The following is a 23,972-nucleotide window of genomic DNA, read 5'->3' on the forward strand; positions in this document are numbered from 1 at the left end:
ACAGATGACTCTCTGTTCATCATAATCACGGTGAAGACTCTTAACACGGGCCTTCACTGAGAATTATCACATCAAGCAGTGCTGTTTCTGTTATGATCACTTCCTTTGTGTATCCACAGCTCACACACACACACACACACACACACACACAAAGATAGATAGCTCTCATATATCATATTATACAAAGAACTTGTTTAAAATAAATACTGATATGTGTAATTTCAGCAAAATAATGATTTCAGTCTTATTGCTGTATGTACTTTGGAATACACCGAGAGCATTAACTTTATGTCAAAAGTATGTGAAGGCTATTTATTAATATATTCAGTGAAGATATCATTTAATATCTGTGACGTCATGTTGCACAAACTGAAAGTATTTTTTTAAGGTAGGAACAGAATGTAGCTTTTATTTTAGTAATATTTATAATGAAAATAAATTTTAACAAACATGAATTGTATAACACATGTGATGATAATTATTCGATTTTTTTAGATATCATTATTATTACATAATAATTTTTGGGGTTCTCATAGTGCTGATTTCTGTTTACCTTCGTTTTTACCAACAAGAATTCACGATTTTGTCTGTGACTCTTACTTTAATCGAATTAGACATGTAAAAGGATGTTAGATTGTTTTTAATTTCCTAATTTCTGATCTCGGTGTGTTTTCAGCACCTTGGACAAGAGCTCGAGGATTTCTGCGCGGACCTTTAAAGGAGCGAGAGTTTCGTCTTAGGTTTAAAACAGCTAGTGTTTCAACAATATTACATGCTTTTTAAAAGTTAAACTACTTTAAACTTGCCATCACTCTTAAAAACAGCGTGCACGCGCGAGACGCAGAAATAAAACAGCGCCACTCACACACACCTGTTCATATTCATGTAAACCACACACACACACTGTCAGGTATTGGTAAGGAGGAACTCAGGTGCAGACAGGATTTACAACACAAACAGGTTTATTTACAAAAAAGGGGAAAACAAAAACCCACGAGGGGGAAAACACTGACTAGGGAAATACAAAATAACTGAACAGGACTGAGTTAACGGGATAAACAAAGACTCAAAGCACGGGAACACTAACTATAAACAAACACTCACAGAAATACAAAACACTTCTTCAGGAACAGGTACAATCACAAGTGATGAACAAATCTCAATCACAGGTACAATGAACCGACGCAAGACAGAGCACACTAGGAGATCTAAATAGGGGGAACAATCAAGACACGACAGGTGGCACAGATGGGACAATCAAGACACGACTAGGTTAACAAGGGGGGCGGGGCAAGGGAACGAGACAACACAAGCACATGGCCCAAAGACAAGGCCATGCGCTTGTACACAAAACATGGGTCTGTCATGATCCTGCCTCAAGACTAGGAAAAATCAAGGACACGAGGGCAGAATCATGACAGAACCCCTCCCTTAAGGAGCGGCTTCCAGACGCTCCTCAAGGGAACATCAAACACGGGACATGACTGACATGACAGACTGGGACACAGACACAATCCAGCAAGACATGACAAATAACAACAAGGGCAAACATGAGTACACAACAGCAGGGTTGGGGTGACAAATCAAAAAAAACAAACAGGGAAGGGGAGGGGGCGGGACCACAAAGTTCGTGGGGGACAGACCAGGGCGGGTGGGTGGGGTAGGAATCTTAGGGGGACAGGACGAAGGCTGACGACGGGGGGTACGGGCAGGTCTGGGTGGTGAGGGGCGGGGAGGGGTCTCGGGACAACTGACAGGGGACATGACAGGACCAGACAAGGGACGCGGGGCAAGACTTACGGGACGCGGGGGGACGACATCTACTGGACACGGGGGGACAACATCTACTGGACACGGGGGGACAACATCTACTGGACACGGGGGGACCACAGGACACGGGGGGACATTAACGGGACACGGGGCCACATCAACAGGACACATGACTACATCAGCAGGACACGGGGCTACACTCACGGGACACGGGGAGACGACATCTACGGGACACGGGGCTACACTCACGGGACACGGGGAGACGACATCTACGGGACACGGGGCCACATCAACGGGACACATGACTACATCAACAGGACACGGGGAGACAACGGCTGGACACTTAGGACTTCTGGGGACAGGGTCAGGGGACAAAACAGGACTGACGGGGACTTCTAGGATCCGGACAAGACTAGACAAATAATCTGAAAAGGCTTTAGCAGCCAGGACAATTGGCATCTCCTTACGAGATGAGACACACTGTACTAAAGTCTTAGCTGCAGAGTCGACCGCGGCTCTCTCCTCCGCTCTCACGACTGCAGCTCTCTTCTTTGCCGGCTCGGGCACGCTCACCGCTGCTGGCTCGGGCACGCTCACCGCTGCTGGCTCGGGCACGCCCACCGCTGCTGGCTCGGGCACGCTCACCGCTGCTGGCTCGGGCACGCCCACCGCTGCTGGCTCGGGCACGCCCACCGCTGCTGGCTCGGGCACGCCCACCGCTGCTGGCTCGGGCACGCCCACCGCTGCTGGCTCGGGCACGCTCACCGCTGCTGGCTCGGGCACGCTCACCGCTGCTGGCTCGGGCACGCCAGCTCTCGACGCTGCTGGCTCGGGCACGCCAGCCCTCGACGCTGCTGGCACGGGCACGCCAGCCCTCGACGCTGCTGGCACGGGCACGCCAGCCCTCGACGCTGCTGGCACGGGCACGCCAGCTCTCGACGCTGCTGGCACGGGCACGCCAGCTCTCGACGCTGCTGGCACGGGCACGCCAGCCCTCGACGCTGCTGGCACGGGCACGCCAGCCCTCGACGCTGCTGGCACGGGCACGCCAGCCCTCGACGCTGCTGGCACGGGCACGCCAGCCCTCGACGCTGCTGGCACGGGCACGCCAGCTCTCGACGCTGCTGGCACGGGCACGCCAGCTCTCGACGCTGCTGGCACGGGCACGCCAGCTCTCGACGCTGCTGGCACGGGCACGCCAGCTCTCGACGCTGCTGGCACGGGCATCCAGCATTGCCTCCTGTCCGCTGAGTTCCATTCTGGTCGGTTCATTCTGTCAGGTATTGGTAAGGAGGAACTCAGGTGCAGACAGGATTTACAACACAAACAGGTTTATTTACAAAAAAGGGGAAAACAAAAACCCACGAGGGGGAAAACACTGACTAGGGAAATACAAAATAACTGAACAGGACTGAGTTAACGGGATAAACAAAGACTCAAAGCACGGGAACACTAACTATAAACAAACACTCACAGAAATACAAAACACTTCTTCAGGAACAGGTACAATCACAAGTGATGAACAAATCTCAATCACAGGTACAATGAACCGACGCAAGACAGAGCACACTAGGAGATCTAAATAGGGGGAACAATCAAGACACGACAGGTGGCACAGATGGGACAATCAAGACACGACTAGGTTAACAAGGGGGGCGGGGCAAGGGAACGAGACAACACAAGCACATGGCCCAAAGACAAGGCCATGCGCTTGTACACAAAACATGGGTCTGTCATGATCCTGCCTCAAGACTAGGAAAAATCAAGGACACGAGGGCAGAATCATGACACACACATGAACTGACAGCGTTCAGAATAACAGAAATCGGATCTGATGTGACTAAACAAGCATGCCTGGCATGCATATTGTTAAAATATAACGCTAATATCAATAATACATATATTTCTGACTTAATTGCGTTATTATAAATCAAACGCGTCGCAATCATCCGTCAAAATATAAACCTCTGCACTCATGAAATACTACAGTTGTCATAAAAACAAAACCACAAAGCAATGCATTTTAAACGTATTCTCATGTTTCCTTTCGAATCTGATTCGTGGCGTGTTTTATTACAACCAGAGCTATAAAAGAATAAGAAACTTTTAAAACATAAAATCAGTCGCGAGATGAAGACATAGTAATAAAAGGAGTCTACTTACATGTGAAACTTCGCTTGTGTGCAGCTGTATATGTGCAAGTGTTCACACATTTCCTCTGATCAGCAGAAAGAGCCACAGGAAAGCCATGGTGAAAATCCCCAGCAATCAAAACAAGTTGCGCATGTAATTTTCCAAGTTGAGTCTAAAGTGAAGAGTCATTAAATCCCCTCTTTCACATCATCCTGAATATCTGTCCTGTCCCTGTGCCATAGATCCGCGATTCCACAGACACACAGAGACTTCTCCTGGATGTTGATGTATCTCAGACTGAACTGATCTGAGAGCAGCACAGAGCCAGAGCTTCGATGTTCCTCCTCCTCCTCCTCCACGAACACCATCTGCTCCAGCCGCAGCTTTAAAACACAAAAAGTCAATAAAGTGCATCGTGTTTTGTCACATGCATTGCTTTAGGTTAGGTTTTTTGTTTGCTTCATCCTTTCTCTAAATATTAAATTAAGCGCGCTTTGTTCTTAATAGGCAGGAATTGGGTGTTAAAACTGAAAATTGATGTGTGCATGGCTTTTTTTTTTATTCATATGCATGCAAAATATACCGATTATCATCTTATTATACAGTGCATACGACATAAATTATATATAATACAGTGCGTCACGTGGTTTAGCTCACACACATTGACTGGACACTAAGAGAAGCATAATTTGTAGTATCATTAAATAAAAAATATGTGTGTGACTATAGGCAGCCTACTGTATATGAAGTTGTTGAACTAAAAGCGGAGTGTACAGTAAATATGAGTTCATAACTCCATCTGTTGGTCACAGAAAGTATCGCAGTATAATGCAATTTTAATAATGCATGGTAAATACCAGCACGATAGATTTTATATTTATTTCAAATTTACAGTTATTCTTTAAATACTCAGTGTGGAAATGTGTTGCTTGCATGTTATTTTATTGAGTAGGCTATGTGCTTTATTGAATATAATGTATTGCATTTAAAGGGCCATTCACGAAGAACACACTGCTTTTCCATTTTTTCGCCAATAAGCGTCTTTACACAACCAATGCCAGATTTACACTACAAAGGCGGCAAAAAAGCGCTTCTGAAGCGACTTTAGGTGTCTTTACACAATGCTTAACTGTTTTTTTTGCGTCTGTGAATGGCCACTATGATTTTAAAAAAAAATCACGTGCAAATACTGTATTATTACTCTGATGCTATAATATGGATTTGTGCGTGTTCTGCGATTTATTTATGTTTATATTGTCCATTAATTCTCCTCCCGCCTAGAGCGCGCCAGCTCTTCTCGGCGTGGCGGAAGTGACGTCACGACGTCAACATGTAAGATGGCGACGCATCACAGGCAGAATGCAGCGGGGCGCAGGAAAGTGCAGGTGAATGTTGCACACTTGCGAGTGCGCGTGCGATTAGTGTGATGACAGGAGCCTTCAGAGTGTAGCTCGGGGTTTTATCGCGGGTGTGAGCGTTTGTGTGGCACACAGGGAGCTGAAGGCCAAGGGCTGTGTTTCAACATCTAGTGTGCTCCCTTCCGTACTGCAATCGAGTCAGCTGTCTAAGAATGTAGTATACTAAGTCTGTATGGACCGCTTACAGCAGTCCCAAACGGATAGTCTGTATTTTAATTATTTAATATATGCAGTGAAAATGAGTCAATTGAAAGTTTCAGAGTATTTAAATTACTTTTAGCATGTGGTATATTTAGGAGACTAATTAATAGCAAAAGCAATAATTATTAATCATTTGGTTTTAGTCTGATTTATAGTAGATGCCGAGTGATAATTAGAGATAATGATAAAATAAAATTAATGAACAAAACTTTAAACCTAAATTTTTTTTTGCTGAATTTGATTGCTGCTTAATATTATTTTTGAAACCAGTGATACTTTTTTTGGGATTATTTGATGCGTAAAATGTTACAAAGAACAGCTTTTCTTCAAAATAAAAGTCTTTACTGTCACTTTTTATCATTAGTTTTAGTTAATAAAAGTATTAATTTCTTAAGTATTTAATTAATAACCCCACTGACCTCAAAATTTTCAACAGTTGTGTATATTATTACATAATATTTCTATTTTGATTAAATGCTGTTTTTTTTTACTTTTTTATTATTTATATATATATATATATATATATATATATATATATTCTAATTTGTAAGCATCTGCAAAATGACTAAATATAATGTAAATGTAATAAAGCATCATATCAGAATGATTTCTGAAGATCATGTGACACTGAAGAGTGCAATAGTGATGCTGAAAATACAGCTGCACATCACAGAAATAAATTATATTTTAAAGTACATAATAAAAAAAACGTTAATTTTAAATCTAAATAATATTTTCACATTTTACTGTATTTTTTCTGTATTTTTTAAAAAATAAGCGCAGCCTTGATGAGCTTTAAAACATAAAAAATCTCACTGACCCCAAACTTCTGAACATATATGGTCTGTATTATACAATATAATTCTATTGTACATAACTACTTTACAAAGTGTATTTTTTTTCTAAGAAAATGTATATTTTTTGTGGTAATTTGAATCCAGTGTTTGTTAGCAGTGCAGTGTTTTTTCATTAAAAGGGTTGATATTGCTATCTAATGATGTATTTGTTTACAAATAGTTTAGAATGAACTCTGACTGAATCTGCACGAATTATAACATCTAAATAAGTGTCTAAATCTGCAGGTGTCGTACGTGATCAGAGACGAGGTGGAGAAGTATAATCGTAATGGAGTGAACGCACTTCAGCTGGATCCGGCTCTGAACCGGCTCTTCACCGCCGGGAGAGACTCCATCATCAGGATCTGGAGCGTGAACCAGCACAAGGTGAGCCCTCGCTCTCTAAACCTGTCCCAGCTGTCCCCAGGCCCTTTGATGTGACGCTCCGCTCCTGTGTGTGTGTGTGTGTGTGTGTGTGTGGCAGCAGGACCCTTACATCGCATCGATGGAGCATCACACAGACTGGGTCAACGATATCGTCCTCTGCTGCAACGGGAAAACACGTGAGTGTCTGCGGTTTACTTCTCGTGTGCTCGTGTGAACGCAGTACAGATGTACATGTGTGTGTGTGTGTGTGTGTGTGCAGTGATCTCAGCGTCGTCAGACACCACGGTGAAGGTCTGGAACGCACACAAGGGCTTCTGCATGTCCACACTGAGAACACACAAGGTACAGTCAGTGCTGTTTTCATCGACTCGTATGTTATCATCAGATTTAGTCCAGCTTGACCTGTGTTTGTTCAGTCGGCTAAATGTTTGAGTCAAGGAAAACTTTTTTTTGTCATCCTGTGTAGTAGTTGAACTGGCTTCTTTAAAATGCTAAAATTATAATCTTATAATTATCAGGACTATGTTAAAGCATTGGCGTACGCTAAAGACAAAGAGCTGGTGGCTTCAGCAGGACTGGACCGACAGATCTTTCTCTGGGATGTGAACACACTGACCGCGCTGACCGCATCCAACAACACCGTCACTAGTGAGTGCTGATCTTAATTTAGATAGATAGATTATATTTAAATATGTGATATGAAGAACACTTATTTATTTATTTATTTACTAATTATTTATTTATTTTAAATCATTAATTAATTCATTTATTTTTATAATTTATTTATTTATTTATTTTAAATAAATACTTTATTTATTATTTATAATTTATATATTTATTAGTTTTATTTTAATCATTTATTTATTAATGTTTCATTTATTAATTTATTATTTAATCATTCATTCATTTGTTTAATAATTTATTTAATTATTGTTAAAAATTTAATTATTTATTTATAATTAATTATTTAGTTAATTTATTTATTTGAAATAATGAATTAATGTTTTATTAATTAATGAATTTGTTCATTCATTTGTTTAATTACGTATTTATTTTAAACAATTGTATTATTTATTTATTATTAATTAATAATTAATTAGTTTATTTTTAATAATTAATTTATTAATTATTTATTTATTAACTATAATATTTTTAATTTATTATTTAATAGTTTATTTATGTGTTATTATAATTATTAATCATTTCTTTATTAATGTTTTCATGTTGTACAGCGTCTTCTCTCAGTGGGAACAAGGACTCCATCTACAGTCTGGCCATGAATCAGATGGGAACAGTAATAGTGTCAGGATCCACCGAAAAGGTTTCAATCCTCAAATCTGACATCGCAATGCATTCAACATACATGCATGAAAGAAACTGCTTTCTAACTAACTTTTTAAAATTACATTTGCACAGTTTTTTTCAAGGTCACGTCCAGGGATATATTAAAAATGTTTTTAAGATGCTGATGTTGTATAGAGTGATGCATTTCAGGTTGTTGTATTGATATTTGCTGTTAATAACAAGCGCCTTTACTTCCATGCTGATAGTTTCAGATTACCGTTGTTTGGTTGATCTCTTCTTCAGGTTCTGAGAGTGTGGGACCCACGAACCTGTGCCAAACTGATGAAACTGAAAGGACACACAGACAACGTCAAATCCCTGCTGCTCAACCGAGACGGGACTCAGGTGAGGGGTTTTCTTTTCTGGGAAAGTGAATAACTGGTGCATTTTTGCGTGTAATGCACATGTAATGCATATTGTGATTGTCTATTCATGCACAAGTTAATATGCATGCTTTTCATGCTTTAAAGCTCTGGTTTTGTGTGGTCAGTGTCTCTCGGGGAGCTCAGACGGGACGATCCGGCTCTGGTCTCTGGGTCAGCAGCGGTGCATCGCCACGTACCGTGTTCACGACGAGGGCGTGTGGGCGCTGCAGGCCAACGAGGCCTTCACACATGTTTATTCTGGAGGACGCGACCGCAAGATATACTGTACAGACCTGCGCAGTCCTGACATCCATGTGCTGATCTGTGAGGAGAACGCTCCTGTGCTGAAGGTGCCCAACACCTCATGAAGAAACCTTCTGCTTCTCCTGAGTTTATATATATATATATATAGTAGTTTAACTATTTATGAATTTTTACAATTTAAAAATTAGTGCTGGGCAATGTTTAATTGCAAGCAATCGCACCCCAAATAAAATTTTTTGCTTTTATAATATATATTTATGTGTACTGTGTATTTAGTGTGTATATATATATATATATATATATATATATATATATATATATATATATATATATATATAATAAATAAACATAGTACACACACATTATGTACACAAAAACTTTTATTTTGGAAGTGATTAATCGCTGGCCAGCACTAGTAATATATATATATATATATATATATATATATATATATATATATTATATATATATATATATATATATTATATATATATATATATATATACATACGAAATGCATATATTTAAATTGAATACTAAATTATATTATTCTTTTTTGTTTTATATATATATATGAAAAATATATTAAATATAATACAAAATTTCAAATTATTTATTTATTTATTTATTTTATTTTATCATTAATTGTAAACAAACAAAACAAAAAGAAAATATGCATCATGCAATTTAAAAGCATTTGAAAATATTTAACATAAATTTACTAAATATTACATAAATATGAAAAACGTAAAATATGCATATATATATATATATATATATATATATATATATATACACTTAAAATGTAATTTTAATAATATATAAAAAATATTTATTTTTATTTAATTTATTGTTAAATGTAAACACACAAAACAAACAGAGAATAAAATTTAATTTAAATACATTTGAAAAAAAGTACTAATTATTAGATAAATATGAAAAAAAATCAAATAAAATACAAAATAATATATGAAATATGCATACATATAAAATATTTAAAATACAATTTTAATAATATCAAAAATTCTTTATTTTTATTTAATTTATTGTTAAATGTTATGTAAACACACAAAACAAAAATATAATGTAATTTAAGTACATTTGAAAAAAAAAATAAGTACTAAAAAGTACTAAATATTACTGTAGATAAATATGTAAAACAATAAATATATAAATTGTATTTTATCAAATAAAATACAATTTATATATATATATATATATATATATATAATAAAGAAATAGATCTAACACTTAAGGAGACAGAAAATAAATCTCAAACCTGGGCTGGGATGTTAACTGAAGGTTGATGCGTCACGCCGCAGCTGTGGAGCGTGAGCAGGTGAAGGGAAGGAAGTGGAAGTTGCTGAAGTGTGAATGTGTGTGTTTCTGTCTCTCAGATGGAGCTGGACAGATCCGCTGATCCACATTCGGCCATCTGGGTGTCCACCACCAAGTCCACGGTTAATAAGTGGGTAAGTTCAGCTGGAAACACACCTGCTCCAGACGTCACACACATTCAGCTGAACACCCCTGCAGCGCTGCTATCTTTAGCTCTTACAATGCTGGAAGACTTCTGTTAATTATGCACTTCACACTTTTCATCTGATACTGAAGCTGTGGACAGTTGCATTCACTGAATAATGGTTAGATATGATGCATTAATACCGATTTGATCCTGTCGTAGAGTTTGACTGTAATTTAAACCAGAAGCAATTTGACCTTTAGCTGCAGGGCTTTTAGTTAAATCACCAGCAGCAGTGAATAGTTTTTATTAAAGCATAATAAAATAAAAAATAATGCATATACTCTTAAAATGTAGTTTGGCGATCCTTGGCTAAAGTTAGAAATCTTTATAAATCTTTGAATCTTTGTGTGTCTCGGTCTCTGTTCTCTTGATCTCGTGTGTGTGTCTCGGTCTCTGTTCTCTTGATCTCGTGTGTGTGTCTCGGTCTCTGTTCTCTTGATCTCGTGTGTGTCTCGGTCTCTGTTCTCTTGATCTCGTGTGTGTCTCGGTCTCTGTTCTCTTGATCTCGTGTGTGTCTCGGTCTCTGTTCTCTTGATCTCGTGTGTGTCTCGGTCTCTGTTCTCTTGATCTCGTGTGTGTGTCTCGGTCTCTGTTCTCTTGATCTCGTGTGTGTCTCGGTCTCTGTTCTCTTGATCTCGTGTGTGTGTCTCGGTCTCTGTTCTCTTGATCTCGTGTGTGTGTCTCGGTCTCTGTTCTCTTGATCTCTGTTCTCTTGATCTCGTGTGTGTCTCGGTCTCTGTTCTCTTGATCTCGTGTGTGTCTCGGTCTCTGTTCTCTTGATCTCGTGTGTGTGTCTCAGTCTCTGTTCTCTTGATCTCGTGTGTGTCTCGGTCTCTGTTCTCTTGATCTCGTGTGTGTCTCGGTCTCTGTTCTCTTGATCTCGTGTGTGTCTCGGTCTCTGTTCTCTTGATCTCGTGTGTGTGTCTCGGTCTCTGTTCTCTTGATCTCGTGTGTGTCTCGGTCTCTGTTCTCTTGATCTCGTGTGTGTCTCGGTCTCTGTTCTCTTGATCTTGTGTGTGTGTCTCGGTCTCTGTTCTCTTGATCTCGTGTGTGTGTCTCGGTCTCTGTTCTCTTGATCTCGTGTGTGTGTCTCGATCTCTGTTCTCTTGATCTCGTGTGTGTCTCGGTCTCTGTTCTCTTGATCTCGTGTGTGTGTCTCGGTCTCTGTTCTCTTGATCTCGTGTGTGTGTCTCGGTCTCTGTTCTCTTGATCTCGTGTGTGTCTCGGTCTCTGTTCTCTTGATCTCGTGTGTGTCTCGGTCTCTGTTCTCTTGATCTCGTGTGTGTCTCGGTCTCTGTTCTCTTGATCTCGTGTGTGTGTCTCGGTCTCTGTTCTCTTGATCTCGTGTGTGTGTCTCGGTCTCTGTTCTCTTGATCTCGTGTGTGTCTCGGTCTCTGTTCTCTTGATCTCGTGTGTGTCTCGGTCTCTGTTCTCTTGATCTCGTGTGTGTCTCGGTCTCTGTTCTCTTGATCTCGTGTGTGTCTCGGTCTCTGTTCTCTTGATCTCGTGTGTGTCTCGGTCTCTGTTCTCTTGATCTCGTGTGTGTGTCTCGGTCTCTGTTCTCTTGATCTCGTGTGTGTCTCGGTCTCTGTTCTCTTGATCTCGTGTGTGTGTCTCGGTCTCTGTTCTCTTGATCTCGTGTGTGTGTCTCGGTCTCTGTTCTCTTGATCTCTGTTCTCTTGATCTCGTGTGTGTCTCGGTCTCTGTTCTCTTGATCTCGTGTGTGTCTCGGTCTCTGTTCTCTTGATCTCGTGTGTGTGTCTCAGTCTCTGTTCTCTTGATCTCGTGTGTGTCTCGGTCTCTGTTCTCTTGATCTCGTGTGTGTCTCGGTCTCTGTTCTCTTGATCTCGTGTGTGTCTCGGTCTCTGTTCTCTTGATCTCGTGTGTGTGTCTCGGTCTCTGTTCTCTTGATCTCGTGTGTGTCTCGGTCTCTGTTCTCTTGATCTCGTGTGTGTCTCGGTCTCTGTTCTCTTGATCTTGTGTGTGTGTCTCGGTCTCTGTTCTCTTGATCTCGTGTGTGTGTCTCGGTCTCTGTTCTCTTGATCTCGTGTGTGTGTCTCGATCTCTGTTCTCTTGATCTCGTGTGTGTCTCGGTCTCTGTTCTCTTGATCTCGTGTGTGTGTCTCGGTCTCTGTTCTCTTGATCTCGTGTGTGTGTCTCGGTCTCTGTTCTCTTGATCTCGTGTGTGTGTCTCGGTCTCTGTTCTCTTGATCTCGTGTGTGTCTCGGTCTCTGTTCTCTTGATCTCGTGTGTGTCTCGGTCTCTGTTCTCTTGATCTCGTGTGTGTCTCGGTCTCTGTTCTCTTGATCTCGTGTGTGTGTCTCGGTCTCTGTTCTCTTGATCTCGTGTGTGTGTCTCGGTCTCTGTTCTCTTGATCTCGTGTGCGTCTCGGTCTCTGTTCTCTTGATCTCGTGTGTGTGTCTCGGTCTCTGTTCTCTTGATCTCGTGTGTGTGTCTCGGTCTCTTGTTCTCTTGATCTCGTGTGTGTGTCTCGGTCTCTGTTCTCTTGATCTCGTGTGTGTGTCTCGGTCTCTTGTTCTCTTGATCTCGTGTGTGTGTCTCGGTCTCTGTTCTCTTGATCTCGTGTGTGTGTCTCGGTCTCTGTTCTCTTGATCTCGTGTGTGTGTCTCGGTCTCTGTTCTCTTGATCTTGTGTGTGTCTCGGTCTCTGTTCTCTTGATCTCGTCTGCGTCTCGGTCTCTGTTCTCTTGATCTCGTGTGTGTGTCTCGGTCTCTGTTCTCTTGATCTCGTGTGTGTGTCTCGGTCTCTGTTCTCTTGATCTTGTGTGTGTCTCGGTCTCTGTTCTCTTGATCTCGTGTGTGTGTCTCGGTCTCTGTTCTCTTGATCTCGTGTGTGTCTCGGTCTCTGTTCTCTTGATCTTGTGTGTGTCTCGGTCTCTGTTCTCTTGATCTCGTCTGCGTCTCGGTCTCTGTTCTCTTGATCTCGTGTGTGTGTCTCGGTCTCTGTTCTCTTGATCTCGTGTGTGTGTCTCGGTCTCTGTTCTCTTGATCTCGTGTGTGTGTCTCGGTCTCTGTTCTCTTGATCTCGTGTGTGTCTCGGTCTCTGTTCTCTTGATCTCGTGTGTGTGTCTCGGTCTCTGTTCTCTTGATCTCGTGTGTGTGTCTCGGTCTCTGTTCTCTTGATCTCGTGTGTGTGTCTCGGTCTCTGTTCTCTTGATCTCGTGTGTGTGTCTCGGTCTCTGTTCTCTTGATCTCGTGTGTGTGTCTCGGTCTCTGTTCTCTTGATCTCGTCTGTGTCTCGGTCTCTGTTCTCTTGATCTCGTGTGTGTCTCGGTCTCTGTTCTCTTGATCTTGTGTGTGTGTCTCGGTCTCTGTTCTCTTGATCTCGTGTGTGTGTCTCGGTCTCTGTTCTCTTGATCTCGTGTGTGTCTCGGTCTCTGTTCTCTTGATCTCGTGTGTGTGTCTCGGTCTCTGTTCTCTTGATCTCGTCTGCGTCTCGGTCTCTGTTCTCTTGATCTCGTGTGTGTGTCTCGGTCTCTGTTCTCTTGATCTCGTCTGTGTCTCGGTCTCTGTTCTCTTGATCTCGTGTGTGTCTCGGTCTCTGTTCTCTTGATCTCGTGTGCGTCTCGGTCTCTGTTCTCTTGATCTTGTGTGTGTCTCGGTCTCTGTTCTCTTGATCTCGTCTGCGTCTCGGTCTCTGTTCTCTTGATCTCGTGTGTGTGTCTCGGTCTCTGTTCTCTTGATCTCGTGTGTGTGTCTCGGTCTCTGTTCTCTTGATCTCGTGTGTGTCTCGGTCTCTGTTCTCTTGATCTCGTGTGTGTGTCTCGGTCTCTGTTCTCTTGATCTGGTGTGTGTGTCTCGGTCTCTGTTCTCTTGATCTCGTGTGTGTCTCGGTCTCTGTTCTCTTGATCTCGTGTGTGTCTCGGTCTCTGTTCTCTTGATCTCGTGTGTGTGTCTCGGTCTCTGTTCTCTTGATCTTGTCTGCGTCTCGGTCTCTGTTCTCTTGATCTCGTGTGTGTCTCGGTCTCTGTTCTCTTGATCTCGTGTGTGTGTCTCGGTCTCTGTTCTCTTGATCTCGTGTGTGTCTCGGTCTCTGTTCTCTTGATCTCGTGTGTGTCTCGGTCTCTGTTCTCTTGATCTCGTGTGTGTCTCGGTCTCTGTTCTCTTGATCTCGTCTGCGTCTCGGTCTCTGTTCTCTTGATCTTGTCTGTGTCTCGGTCTCTGTTCTCTCGATCTCGTGTGTGTCTCGGTCTCTGTTCTCTTGATCTTGTCTGTGTCTCGGTCTCTGTTCTCTTGATCTCGTGTGTGTCTCGGTCTCTGTTCTCTTGATCTCGTGTGTGTCTCGGTCTCTGTTCTCTTGATCTCGTGTGCGTCTCGGTCTCTTGTTCTCTTGATCTCGTGTGTGTGTCTCGGTCTCTGTTCTCTTGATCTTGTCTGTGTCTCGGTCTCTGTTCTCTTGATCTCGTGTGTGTGTCTCGGTCTCTGTTCTCTTGATCTTGTCTGTGTCTCGGTCTCTGTTCTCTTGATCTCGTCTGCGTCTCGGTCTCTGTTCTCTTGATCTCGTGTGTGTGTCTCGGTCTCTGTTCTCTTGATCTCGTGTGCGTCTCGGTCTCTGTTCTCTTGATCTCGTGTGTGTCTCGGTCTCTGTTCTCTTGATCTCGTGTGTGTCTCGGTCTCTGTTCTCTTGATCTCTGTTCTCTTGATCTCGTGTGTGTCTCGGTCTCTGTTCTCTTGATCTCGTGTGTGTGTCTCGGTCTCTGTTCTCTTGATCTCGTGTGTGTCTCGGTCTCTGTTCTCTTGATCTCGTGTGTGTCTCGGTCTCTGTTCTCTTGATCTCGTGTGTGTGTCTCGGTCTCTGTTCTCTTGATCTCGTGTGTGTCTCGGTCTCTGTTCTCTTGATCTCGTGTGTGTGTCTCGGTCTCTGTTCTCTTGATCTTGTGTGTGTCTCGGTCTCTGTTCTCTTGATCTCGTGTGTGTCTCGGTCTCTGTTCTCTTGATCTCGTGTGTGTCTCGGTCTCTGTTCTCTTGATCTCGTGTGTGTGTCTCGGTCTCTGTTCTCTTGATCTCGTGTGTGTCTCTGTCTCTGTTCTCTTGATCTCGTGTGTGTCTCGGTATCTGTTCTCTTGATCTCGTGTGTGTGTCTCGGTCTCTGTTCTCTTGATCTCGTGTGTGTCTCGGTCTCTGTTCTCTTGATCTCGTGTGTGTGTCTCGGTCTCTGTTCTCTTGATCTCGTGTGTGTCTCGGTCTCTGTTCTCTTGATCTCGTGTGTGTGTCTCGGTCTCTGTTCTCTTGATCTCGTGTGTGTGTCTCGGTCTCTGTTCTCTTGATCTGGTGTGTGTGTCTCGGTCTCTGTTCTCTTGATCTCGTGTGTGTCTCGGTCTCTGTTCTCTTGATCTCGTGTGTGTCTCGGTCTCTGTTCTCTTGATCTCGTGTGTGTGTCTCGGTCTCTGTTCTCTTGATCTCGTGTGTGTCTCGGTCTCTGTTCTCTTGATCTCGTGTGTGTGTCTCGGTCTCTGTTCTCTTGATCTCGTGTGTGTCTCGGTCTCTGTTCTCTTGATCTCGTGTGTGTGTCTCGGTCTCTGTTCTCTTGATCTCGTGTGTGTCTCGGTCTCTGTTCTCTTGATCTCGTGTGTGTGTCTCGGTCTCTGTTCTCTTGATCTCGTGTGTGTCTCGGTCTCTGTTCTCTTGATCTCGTGTGTGTCTCGGTCTCTGTTCTCTTGATCTCGTGTGTGTGTCTCGGTCTCTGTTCTCTTGATCTCGTGTGTGTGTCTCGGTCTCTGTTCTCTTGATCTCGTGTGTGTCTCGGTCTCTGTTCTCTTGATCTCGTGTGTGTCTCGGTCTCTGTTCTCTTGATCTCGTGTGTGTCTCGGTCTCTGTTCTCTTGATCTCGTGTGTGTCTCGGTCTCTGTTCTCTTGATCTCGTGTGTGTGTCTCGGTCTCTGTTCTCTTGATCTCGTGTGTGTGTCTCGGTCTCTGTTCTCTTGATCTCGTGTGTGTGTCTCGGTCTCTGTTCTCTTGATCTCGTGTGTGTCTCGGTCTCTGTTCTCTTGATCTCGTGTGTGTCTCGGTCTCTGTTCTCTTGATCTCGTGTGTGTCTCGGTCTCTGTTCTCTTGATCTCGTGTGTGTCTCGGTCTCTGTTCTCTTGATCTCGTGTGTGTGTCTCGGTCTCTGTTCTCTTGATCTCGTGTGTGTCTCTGTCTCTGTTCTCTTGATCTCGTGTGTGTCTCGGTATCTGTTCTCTTGATCTCGTGTGTGTGTCTCGGTCTCTGTTCTCTTGATCTCGTGTGTGTCTCGGTCTCTGTTCTCTTGATCTCGTGTGTGTGTCACGGTCTCTGTTCTCTTGATCTCGTGTGTGTCTCGGTCTCTGTTCTCTTGATCTCGTGTGTGTCTCAGTCTCTGTTCTCTTGATCTCATGTTTGTTTCAGTCTCTGAAGGCTGTGCTCGGTCTGCGAGCGTCTGGTGATTATGAGAATGACTGCAGCGCTCCACTGATGCCGCTCTGCACTCAGACTGAGCAAGTCATCAAAGGTTCACATCTGCTTTTACTGCATGTTTCGATCTGTTTATACATTAGAATTGCCATCGAACAGCATTTTTAGCATGATACTGTATTTGTTTGTAATATAACTTTTCTAATTATTTTTGTTTATTTATTTTTTTGGTCATAATTTGTATTTTTAGATTTTCTATTTTAATTTATAATTTTTTCTTTTTTTGTTTTTCTAAAGTTTAGAATTACTTTGTGTATATATAATAATCATTAAGAATAATATATCGACTACTATATATATTGAGTATGAATGTGTGGTCTCGACCTGTAGGTGGCGCCAGTATAATCCAGTGCAACATTCTGAACGACAAGCGACACATTCTGACAAAAGACACCAACAATAGCGTGGCGTACTGGGATGTGCTGAAGGTACGGATCACACGCGTGTCCCTCTACACGTGACCCCTCCCTCCATCATGTGACCGCACCTCTGTCTGTCTCTGTGTTACAGGCCTGTAAAGTGGAAGACCTGGGCAAGACGGAGTTTGATGAAGAGATCAAGAGAAGGTTCAAGATGGTTTATGTGCCGAACTGGTTCTCAGTGGATCTGAAGACAGGGGTGCGTCTCGACAGGACGGGGCTTCAGCTCATCTTCAGTGAATGTTTTCTTAATCTTTTGCCTTGTGATTGACAGATGCTGACCATAACGCTGGACGAGAGCGACTGCTTTGCAGCCTGGGTTTCTGCTAAAGACGCTGGCTTCACCAGCTCTGACGGATCCGACCCCAAACGTGAGCCGAGCTGATTGTGGTGACAGATAATGATGATGAAGATGAGTTATTAATGTGTTGTTCTGCAGTGAATCTGGGAGGACTGCTGCTGCAGGCGCTGCTGGAGTATTGGCCTCGCACTCACATTAACCCCTCGGACGACGAGAGCGAAGCCAATCACACGATTGGAGAAAACTCTCAACTCTTTCTGACATCATCATCACTAAAATGTGCTGATCTGGCTACCAAGAAACACATAGATGCTGGTACGGCAATCAGTCGATCAATAAAAACACTGACTGTATAATGTCATGTTATGAAATAAATGACTATGCATATATAAAATAATATATATATATATATATATATATATATATATATATATATATATATATATATATATATATATATATATATATATTGTATTCTAAAAAAATTAAATATTAAATTATTATATATTGATATATGTAATAATAATATATTTTTAATATAAATGTTATTATTAATTTAGATTTTACAGTGTAATATTATTAACACATATTTAATTATATTACACACGTGTATATATAATGCTACTTATAATAATAATAATAATTTACAGTTATTATAAACTATATTGTGTTTTTGTAATTATTTTTGACAAAATAAAATTCAAGTTTATAATTACTGTATTGTATAATAACATTATAACTAACATATATATTTATATAATTGAATACAATTATAGTTATAATTATAATTATTAGAAATTACACATTGTATAATATATAATAAATATGTATATTATGTAACGTATATTAATTATACATATTTTTGTTTAATGGTAGATAATAATAATACTTACATATAATTATATTAAATTATGTTTATATTATGAATTATCTGAATGTTATGTGAAATATGTATATTATACATATGGTAGATAATAATAAATGCTAAAATATTTAATTATATTTCATAGTGTTTGTCTATATTATGAATATTATTAATTACATATAAGGCACATGCTAGTGACATGTTAATCATGCTAGAAACATGCTAGTGACATGCTAATCATGCTAGCAACATGCTAGTAAACTTGGTAATCATGATAATGACATGCTAATCATGTTAGAAAATATTAACAACATGATAGTAACTTGCTAATCATGCTAACGACATGCTAGTAACATGCTAATCATGCTAACGACATGCTAGTAACATGTTAATCATGCTAGAAACGTGCTAGCAACATGCTAGTAACTTTGCTAATCATGCTAATGACATGCTAGTTACTTAATAGTAATGCTAGCAATATGCTAATCACTTGCTTTTCAAACTTTCTGGTCAGGCTTTCTCAAGCTGTTTCTCAAGTTTGTCTTGACAAAATTTTTATCTAGTTATATTAAATGATGTAAATGTATTTCATCCATTTATTTTTCTTGTGAGTGAAAAATGATAAATCTTCAGGTGGATTCACGCTCAGTGTTTTCTGCTGATATTTAGGCTGATGTTTCTTCGGATGATGTGTTTCCTCAGTGAACGGCGAGCACGAGAGCCGGATGCAGAAAGGAAACGGATATTTCCAGGTGCCTCCGCACACTCCGGTGATCTTCGGTGAAGCGGGAGGACGGACGTTGTTCAGGTGTGTGTCCTCGGTTCGATCAGGTCTGTAGACGTCTGTGTTGCTGATGAACTGTGTCTGTCTCAGGCTGCTGTGTCGAGACTCCGGTGGAGAAACCGAGTCCATGTTACTGAACGAGACGGTCCCGCAGTGGGTCATCGACATCACCGTAGACGTAAGAGTCCAGCAGATCCTCTTCAGAGTGTGTTACACTTCTGATTTCTCTTCTGTGAAGTACACTTATGTCATTCTCTTACAGAAAAACATGCCAAAATTCAACAAAATCCCATTCTACCTCCAGCCCCATTCGTCCTCCGGAGCGAAGACGTTAAAGAAGTACGTGTGACTGTGATGTTTCTGTCTGAGCTTGTTAGACGGAGACTAGAGCAGCTCTTACTAGACATAGGAAAAGCTGGACCCCTGGACTTTAGGATGCAAAAGTTGGTTTTGGGTGTCAAAATCCCTATAGATAAGAAAACCGATAACAATAATTTAAAATTGGACCTACAAGGTTAAAATTGGGGGGTGGGGGGGGGGGGGGGGGGATTAGTTTAAAAGGATAGTTTACTGAAGTTGTTTCAAAGCGGTATGTTCTGTTTTTGTATGTACTGTTGAACACACAATTTGAAAATAAATAAATTTGGAAGAAAGTTGGGAACCACAACAGGTGACGGTAGCCAGTGACTTCCATAGTAGGGAAAAAAACTCTGTGGAAGTCAATGGCTACCGTCAACTGCAACATTCCAACATTTGTTTTCCAGCATTCTACAAAAAAAGGGGATAAAGTTAGGAACCAAGGAGTTGACGGTAGCCATTGACTTCCATAGTAGAGGGAAAACTCAATGGAAATCAATGGCTACCGTCAACTGCAACATTCCAACATACTTCAAAATAAAGTAAGAATATTGGAAAACAGAGTTGTTGGTCGCCAATGACTTATATCGTTTTTTTTTTTCTTCCTACCATGGATGTCAATGGCTACCGTCAGTTTTTTTTTTTTTTTTCTAACATTCCAAATTTTTTTTGGCAAAATTATAATATATATATAATTTATTTTTGTTTTATTTTTTGAAAAATGTTGGGAAACAAAGAGTTGACGGTACCCATTGACTTCCATAGTAGAGGAAAAAACTTTGTGGAAATCAATGGCTACCGTCAGCTGCAACATTCCAACATTTTTCAAAATAAAGTAAGAATATTAGGAAACAAAGAGTTGCTGGTCGCCAATGACTTTTATCGTTTTTTTTGTTTTTTTGTTTTGTTTTGCTTCCTACCATGGATGTCAATGGCTACCGTCACCTGTTTTCCAACATTCCCAAATTTTTCCCAAATTCTTAAAATATATATATATATATATATATATATATATATATATATATATAAATAAAACAATGTTGGGAACCAAAGAGTTGATGGTAGCCATTGACTTGCATAGTAGAGGAAAAAACTAATGAAAACCAATGGCTACCATCAACATTCCAACATTTGTTTTCCAACATTCTTCAAAATAAGGTGTTAACGAAAAAAGAGATTTTGAAGAATGTTGGGAACCAAACATTTGACGGTATCCATTGACTTCTATTTTTGGCGGAAAAAAACACTATGGAAGTCAATGGCTACCAGCAACTGTTTGATTTCAAACATTCTTCAAAATATCTTCTTGTGCATTCAACAGAGAACAGAAACCTATACGAGGTTTGGAAAACAACTTGAAGATTAATAAATGATGGTCTCTTTAAAAGTCTTTATTGAAGTTTTATAAATAAATGGCAGTGAAAAAGTGGGCAATTGTTTATTTTTATCATCTGTTACACGAACAATACTTTCAGCTCGTCCCTGAACACACTTGTTGGATGCCGTTGCACACAAATATGCATGAAACGTGTGTGTGTGTGTGTGTGTGTGTGTGTGTAGGGATCGTCTGTCGGCCAGTGACATGTTACAGGTGAGGAAGGTGATGGAGCACGTGTATGAAAAGATCATCAATCTGGACAGCGAGTCTCAGACGGGCGCTTCGTCCGCAGAGAAGCCCAGCGAACAGAAAGAGGAGGAGGACATGGCAGTGCTAGCGGAGGAGAAGATCGAGCTGCTCTGTCAAGATCAGGTATTTCTTTAGATGGCTACACCTGCGCAATTTTCTTATTTCTTCATTTTGGTACTGTAGCTAGTCATTGTTGATGGTAACCGTTTCCTGTAACACTTTTACAATAAGGTTTCATTTGTTTTTAACATCAGTGTACTACATTAGAGATCCAACAATGATACTGATACTTCTACAGCCTTTCTAACAGCGCCTGTATTAATGCTAAATTTGCATTTACAAATAAGGTATTTTGAAAACTATATTTTGAAGAATGTTGGGAACTAAAGAGCCATTGACTTATATTGTATTTTTTCCCCCTCCTTAGCATGGATGTCAATGGCTACCGTCAACTGTTTGATTTCCAACATTTTAACATTTGTTTTCCAACATTCTTCAAAATAAGGTCATTTGAAAAAGATTTTAAAGAATGTTGGGAATCAAAGAGTTGACGGTAACCATTGACTTCCATTGTGAGGAAAAGAAAAAAACACTATTGAAGTCAATGGCTACCGTCAACTCTTTGGTTCCCAACATTCTTTAAAATCTTTTTTTCAAATTACCTTATTTTGAAGAATGTTGGAAAATAAACAGTTGACGGTAGCCATTTATTTCCAAAGTAAGGAAAAGAAAAAAACACTTTGGAAATCAATGGCTACCGTCAACTCATTGTTTTCCAACATTTTAACATTTGTTTTAAATTAAAATTAAATTAAACATTCTTCAAAATACTGTATTTTGAAAACGATATTTTGAAGAATGTTGAGAACCAAACAGTTGACGGTAGCCATTGACTTCAATAGTGTTTTTTTCTTTTCCTCACAATGGAAGTCAATGGTTACCGTCAACTCTCTGATTCCCAACATTCTTTAAAATCTTTTTTTCAAATGACCTTATTTTGAAGAATGCTGGAAAACAAATGTAAAAATTTTGGAAATCAAACAGTTGACGGTAGCCATTGATTTCCATGGTGTTTTCGTCTTTTCCTTACTTTGGAAATCAATGGCTACCGTCAACTCTTTGGTTCCCAACATTCTTTAAAATCTTTTTTTTTTAATTACCTTATTTTGAAGAATGTTGGAAAATAAACAGTTGACGGTAGCCATTTATTTCCAAAGTAAGGAAAATAAAAAAACACTATGGAAATCAATGGCTACCGTCAACTCTTTGTTTTCCAACATTTTAACATTTGTTTTAAATTAAAATTAAATTAAACATTCTTCAAAATACTGTATTTTGAAAACAATATTTTGAAGAATGTTGAGAACCAAACTGTTGACGGTAGCCATTGACTTCAATAGTGTTTTTTTATTTTCCTCACAATGGAAGTCAATGGTTACCGTCAACTCTCTGATTCCCAACATTCTTTAAAATCTTTTTTTCAAATGACCTTATTTTGAAGAATGCTGGAAAACAAATGTTAAAATTTTGGAAATCAAACAATTGATGGTAGCCATTGATTTCCATGGTGTTTTCGTCTTTTCCTTACTTTGGAAATCAATGGCTACCGTCAACTCTTTGATTCCCAACATTCTTTAAAATCTTTTTCAAATGACCTTATTTTGAACAAGGTTGGAAAACAAATGTTAAAATGTTGGAAATCAAACAGTCAAATAAGGTAATTTGAAAAAAAGATTTTAAAGAATGTTGGGAATCAAACAGTGGAAGTCAATGGCTACCATCAACTGTTTGGTTCTCAACATTCTTTAAAATCTCTTTTTCGAAATACTTTATTTTGAAGAATGTTCAATTTTATTTTAATTTAAAACAAATAACCAGTAAAGAAATAACCCATGCTTATTTGGATTAAATCCAAGATTTTAGTGTAAAGTGAGATTTATAAGCAATTCTTTTGTAGGCTGGTCATTGTATCAAAGGATTAAACGACCCCATAATTACTCATAAAATATGATCTTCCCGTAATGACTTGAATGCACTTCCTGCGTATAAATTAATCAGACATGATGCATGTTCAAAAGAATTTGTGGCATGATGTTGCATTGCTTTCTTTAGGTTCTGGATCCCAACATGGACCTGCGAACGGTGAAGCACTTCATCTGGAAGAGCGGCGGTGACCTGACGCTCCACTATCGGCAGAAATCCACGTGAAGCTCCGCCCCTTCTGACTCCGCTCGCAACACATTCAAAGCACACGCTCACCTGACGTCTACATCATCTTCCTCACACGCACGATTATCCGAGTGTAAACGGGAAGGAGGATCGCTGGAAGAAACGCTGGCGAATGTCAAAAAGAGTGTTTTCATATTTTTGCCACATGTAAGGTTTTTAGTATTATTTTCTGGGCATGAATTCTCTCTTTACCGCCTCGTTTAACATTCCACTGGTGTGTTTGTTACACAATGACGTCATCGAATCCAGTCGAAGCCGAGGAACTGGTTTTAAAACCAGCGTCTGTGTCGAAACACGTCATCTGAGGAAGCTCCAAGGACTCCATTTCCCATGATGCATCTCTCCCTCTCCCCCTGACATCATGTGATCATCAGTGCTTCCGTTTTGTAGATATATTGTAATTATTTTGTAGTCGACTTGAACATGAGTTGGAGATTAGGTTTTTATTTGCATTTCTTTTTAAGAAAATGTAAGGTATCTTCAAAAAGGTGCTTTTTCATGTAAAATATGACAAAAATATATATATTTAAAGGAATAGTTTCACTGACATTAAAATCTGCTTAACCTCAGGCCATCCCAGGTGAGTTTTTTCTTCATCAGGTTTGGAGAAATGCAGCATTGCATCAGTGTCTCATCAGTGGATGCTCTGCAGTGAATGGGTGCCGTCAGAATGAGAGTCTGATAAAAACATCACAG

At 40.4% G+C, this 23,972-nt stretch overlaps 2 protein-coding genes across 3 annotated transcripts in view; one reads left to right on the forward strand and one right to left on the reverse strand.

The window, feature by feature from the left end:
• Positions 1-4,538, reverse strand: part of scn5lab (sodium channel, voltage gated, type V-like, alpha b) — a 139,373-nt gene extending 134,835 nt beyond the window's left edge. Inside the window, exon 1 of the mRNA XM_026241624.1 lies at positions 3,934-4,538. The gene's annotated coding sequence lies outside the window, so the exon portion shown is untranslated. The remainder of the gene's footprint in view (positions 1-3,933) is intronic.
• A 644-nt stretch (positions 4,539-5,182) lies between these two features.
• Positions 5,183-23,963, forward strand: LOC113068768 (WD repeat-containing protein 48-like). 2 transcript variants are annotated; one of them, XM_026241626.1, is made up of 19 exons: positions 5,183-5,288; positions 6,605-6,745; positions 6,843-6,921; positions 7,005-7,087; positions 7,264-7,393; positions 7,978-8,066; positions 8,333-8,434; positions 8,580-8,804; positions 10,115-10,189; positions 16,629-16,731; positions 17,025-17,122; positions 17,205-17,312; positions 17,388-17,484; positions 17,553-17,729; positions 18,982-19,087; positions 19,154-19,241; positions 19,326-19,402; positions 20,981-21,170; positions 23,160-23,963. In XM_026241626.1, the coding sequence occupies exons 1-19, from the start codon at positions 5,241-5,243 to the stop codon at positions 23,253-23,255; spliced, it is 2,112 nt and encodes a 703-aa protein (XP_026097411.1). In that variant the 5' UTR covers positions 5,183-5,240; the 3' UTR covers positions 23,256-23,963. The 2 variants fall into 2 exon arrangements, with proteins under 2 accessions (XP_026097411.1, XP_026097412.1); XM_026241627.1 differs by having other exon boundaries at positions 6,846-6,921; positions 23,160-23,962.
• Positions 23,964-23,972: the final 9 nt, after the last annotated feature.

The sequence above is a fragment of the Carassius auratus genome, linkage group LG49B (assembly GCF_003368295.1).
Source record: "Carassius auratus strain Wakin linkage group LG49B, ASM336829v1, whole genome shotgun sequence".
Lineage (NCBI taxonomy): Eukaryota > Metazoa > Chordata > Actinopteri > Cypriniformes > Cyprinidae > Carassius > Carassius auratus.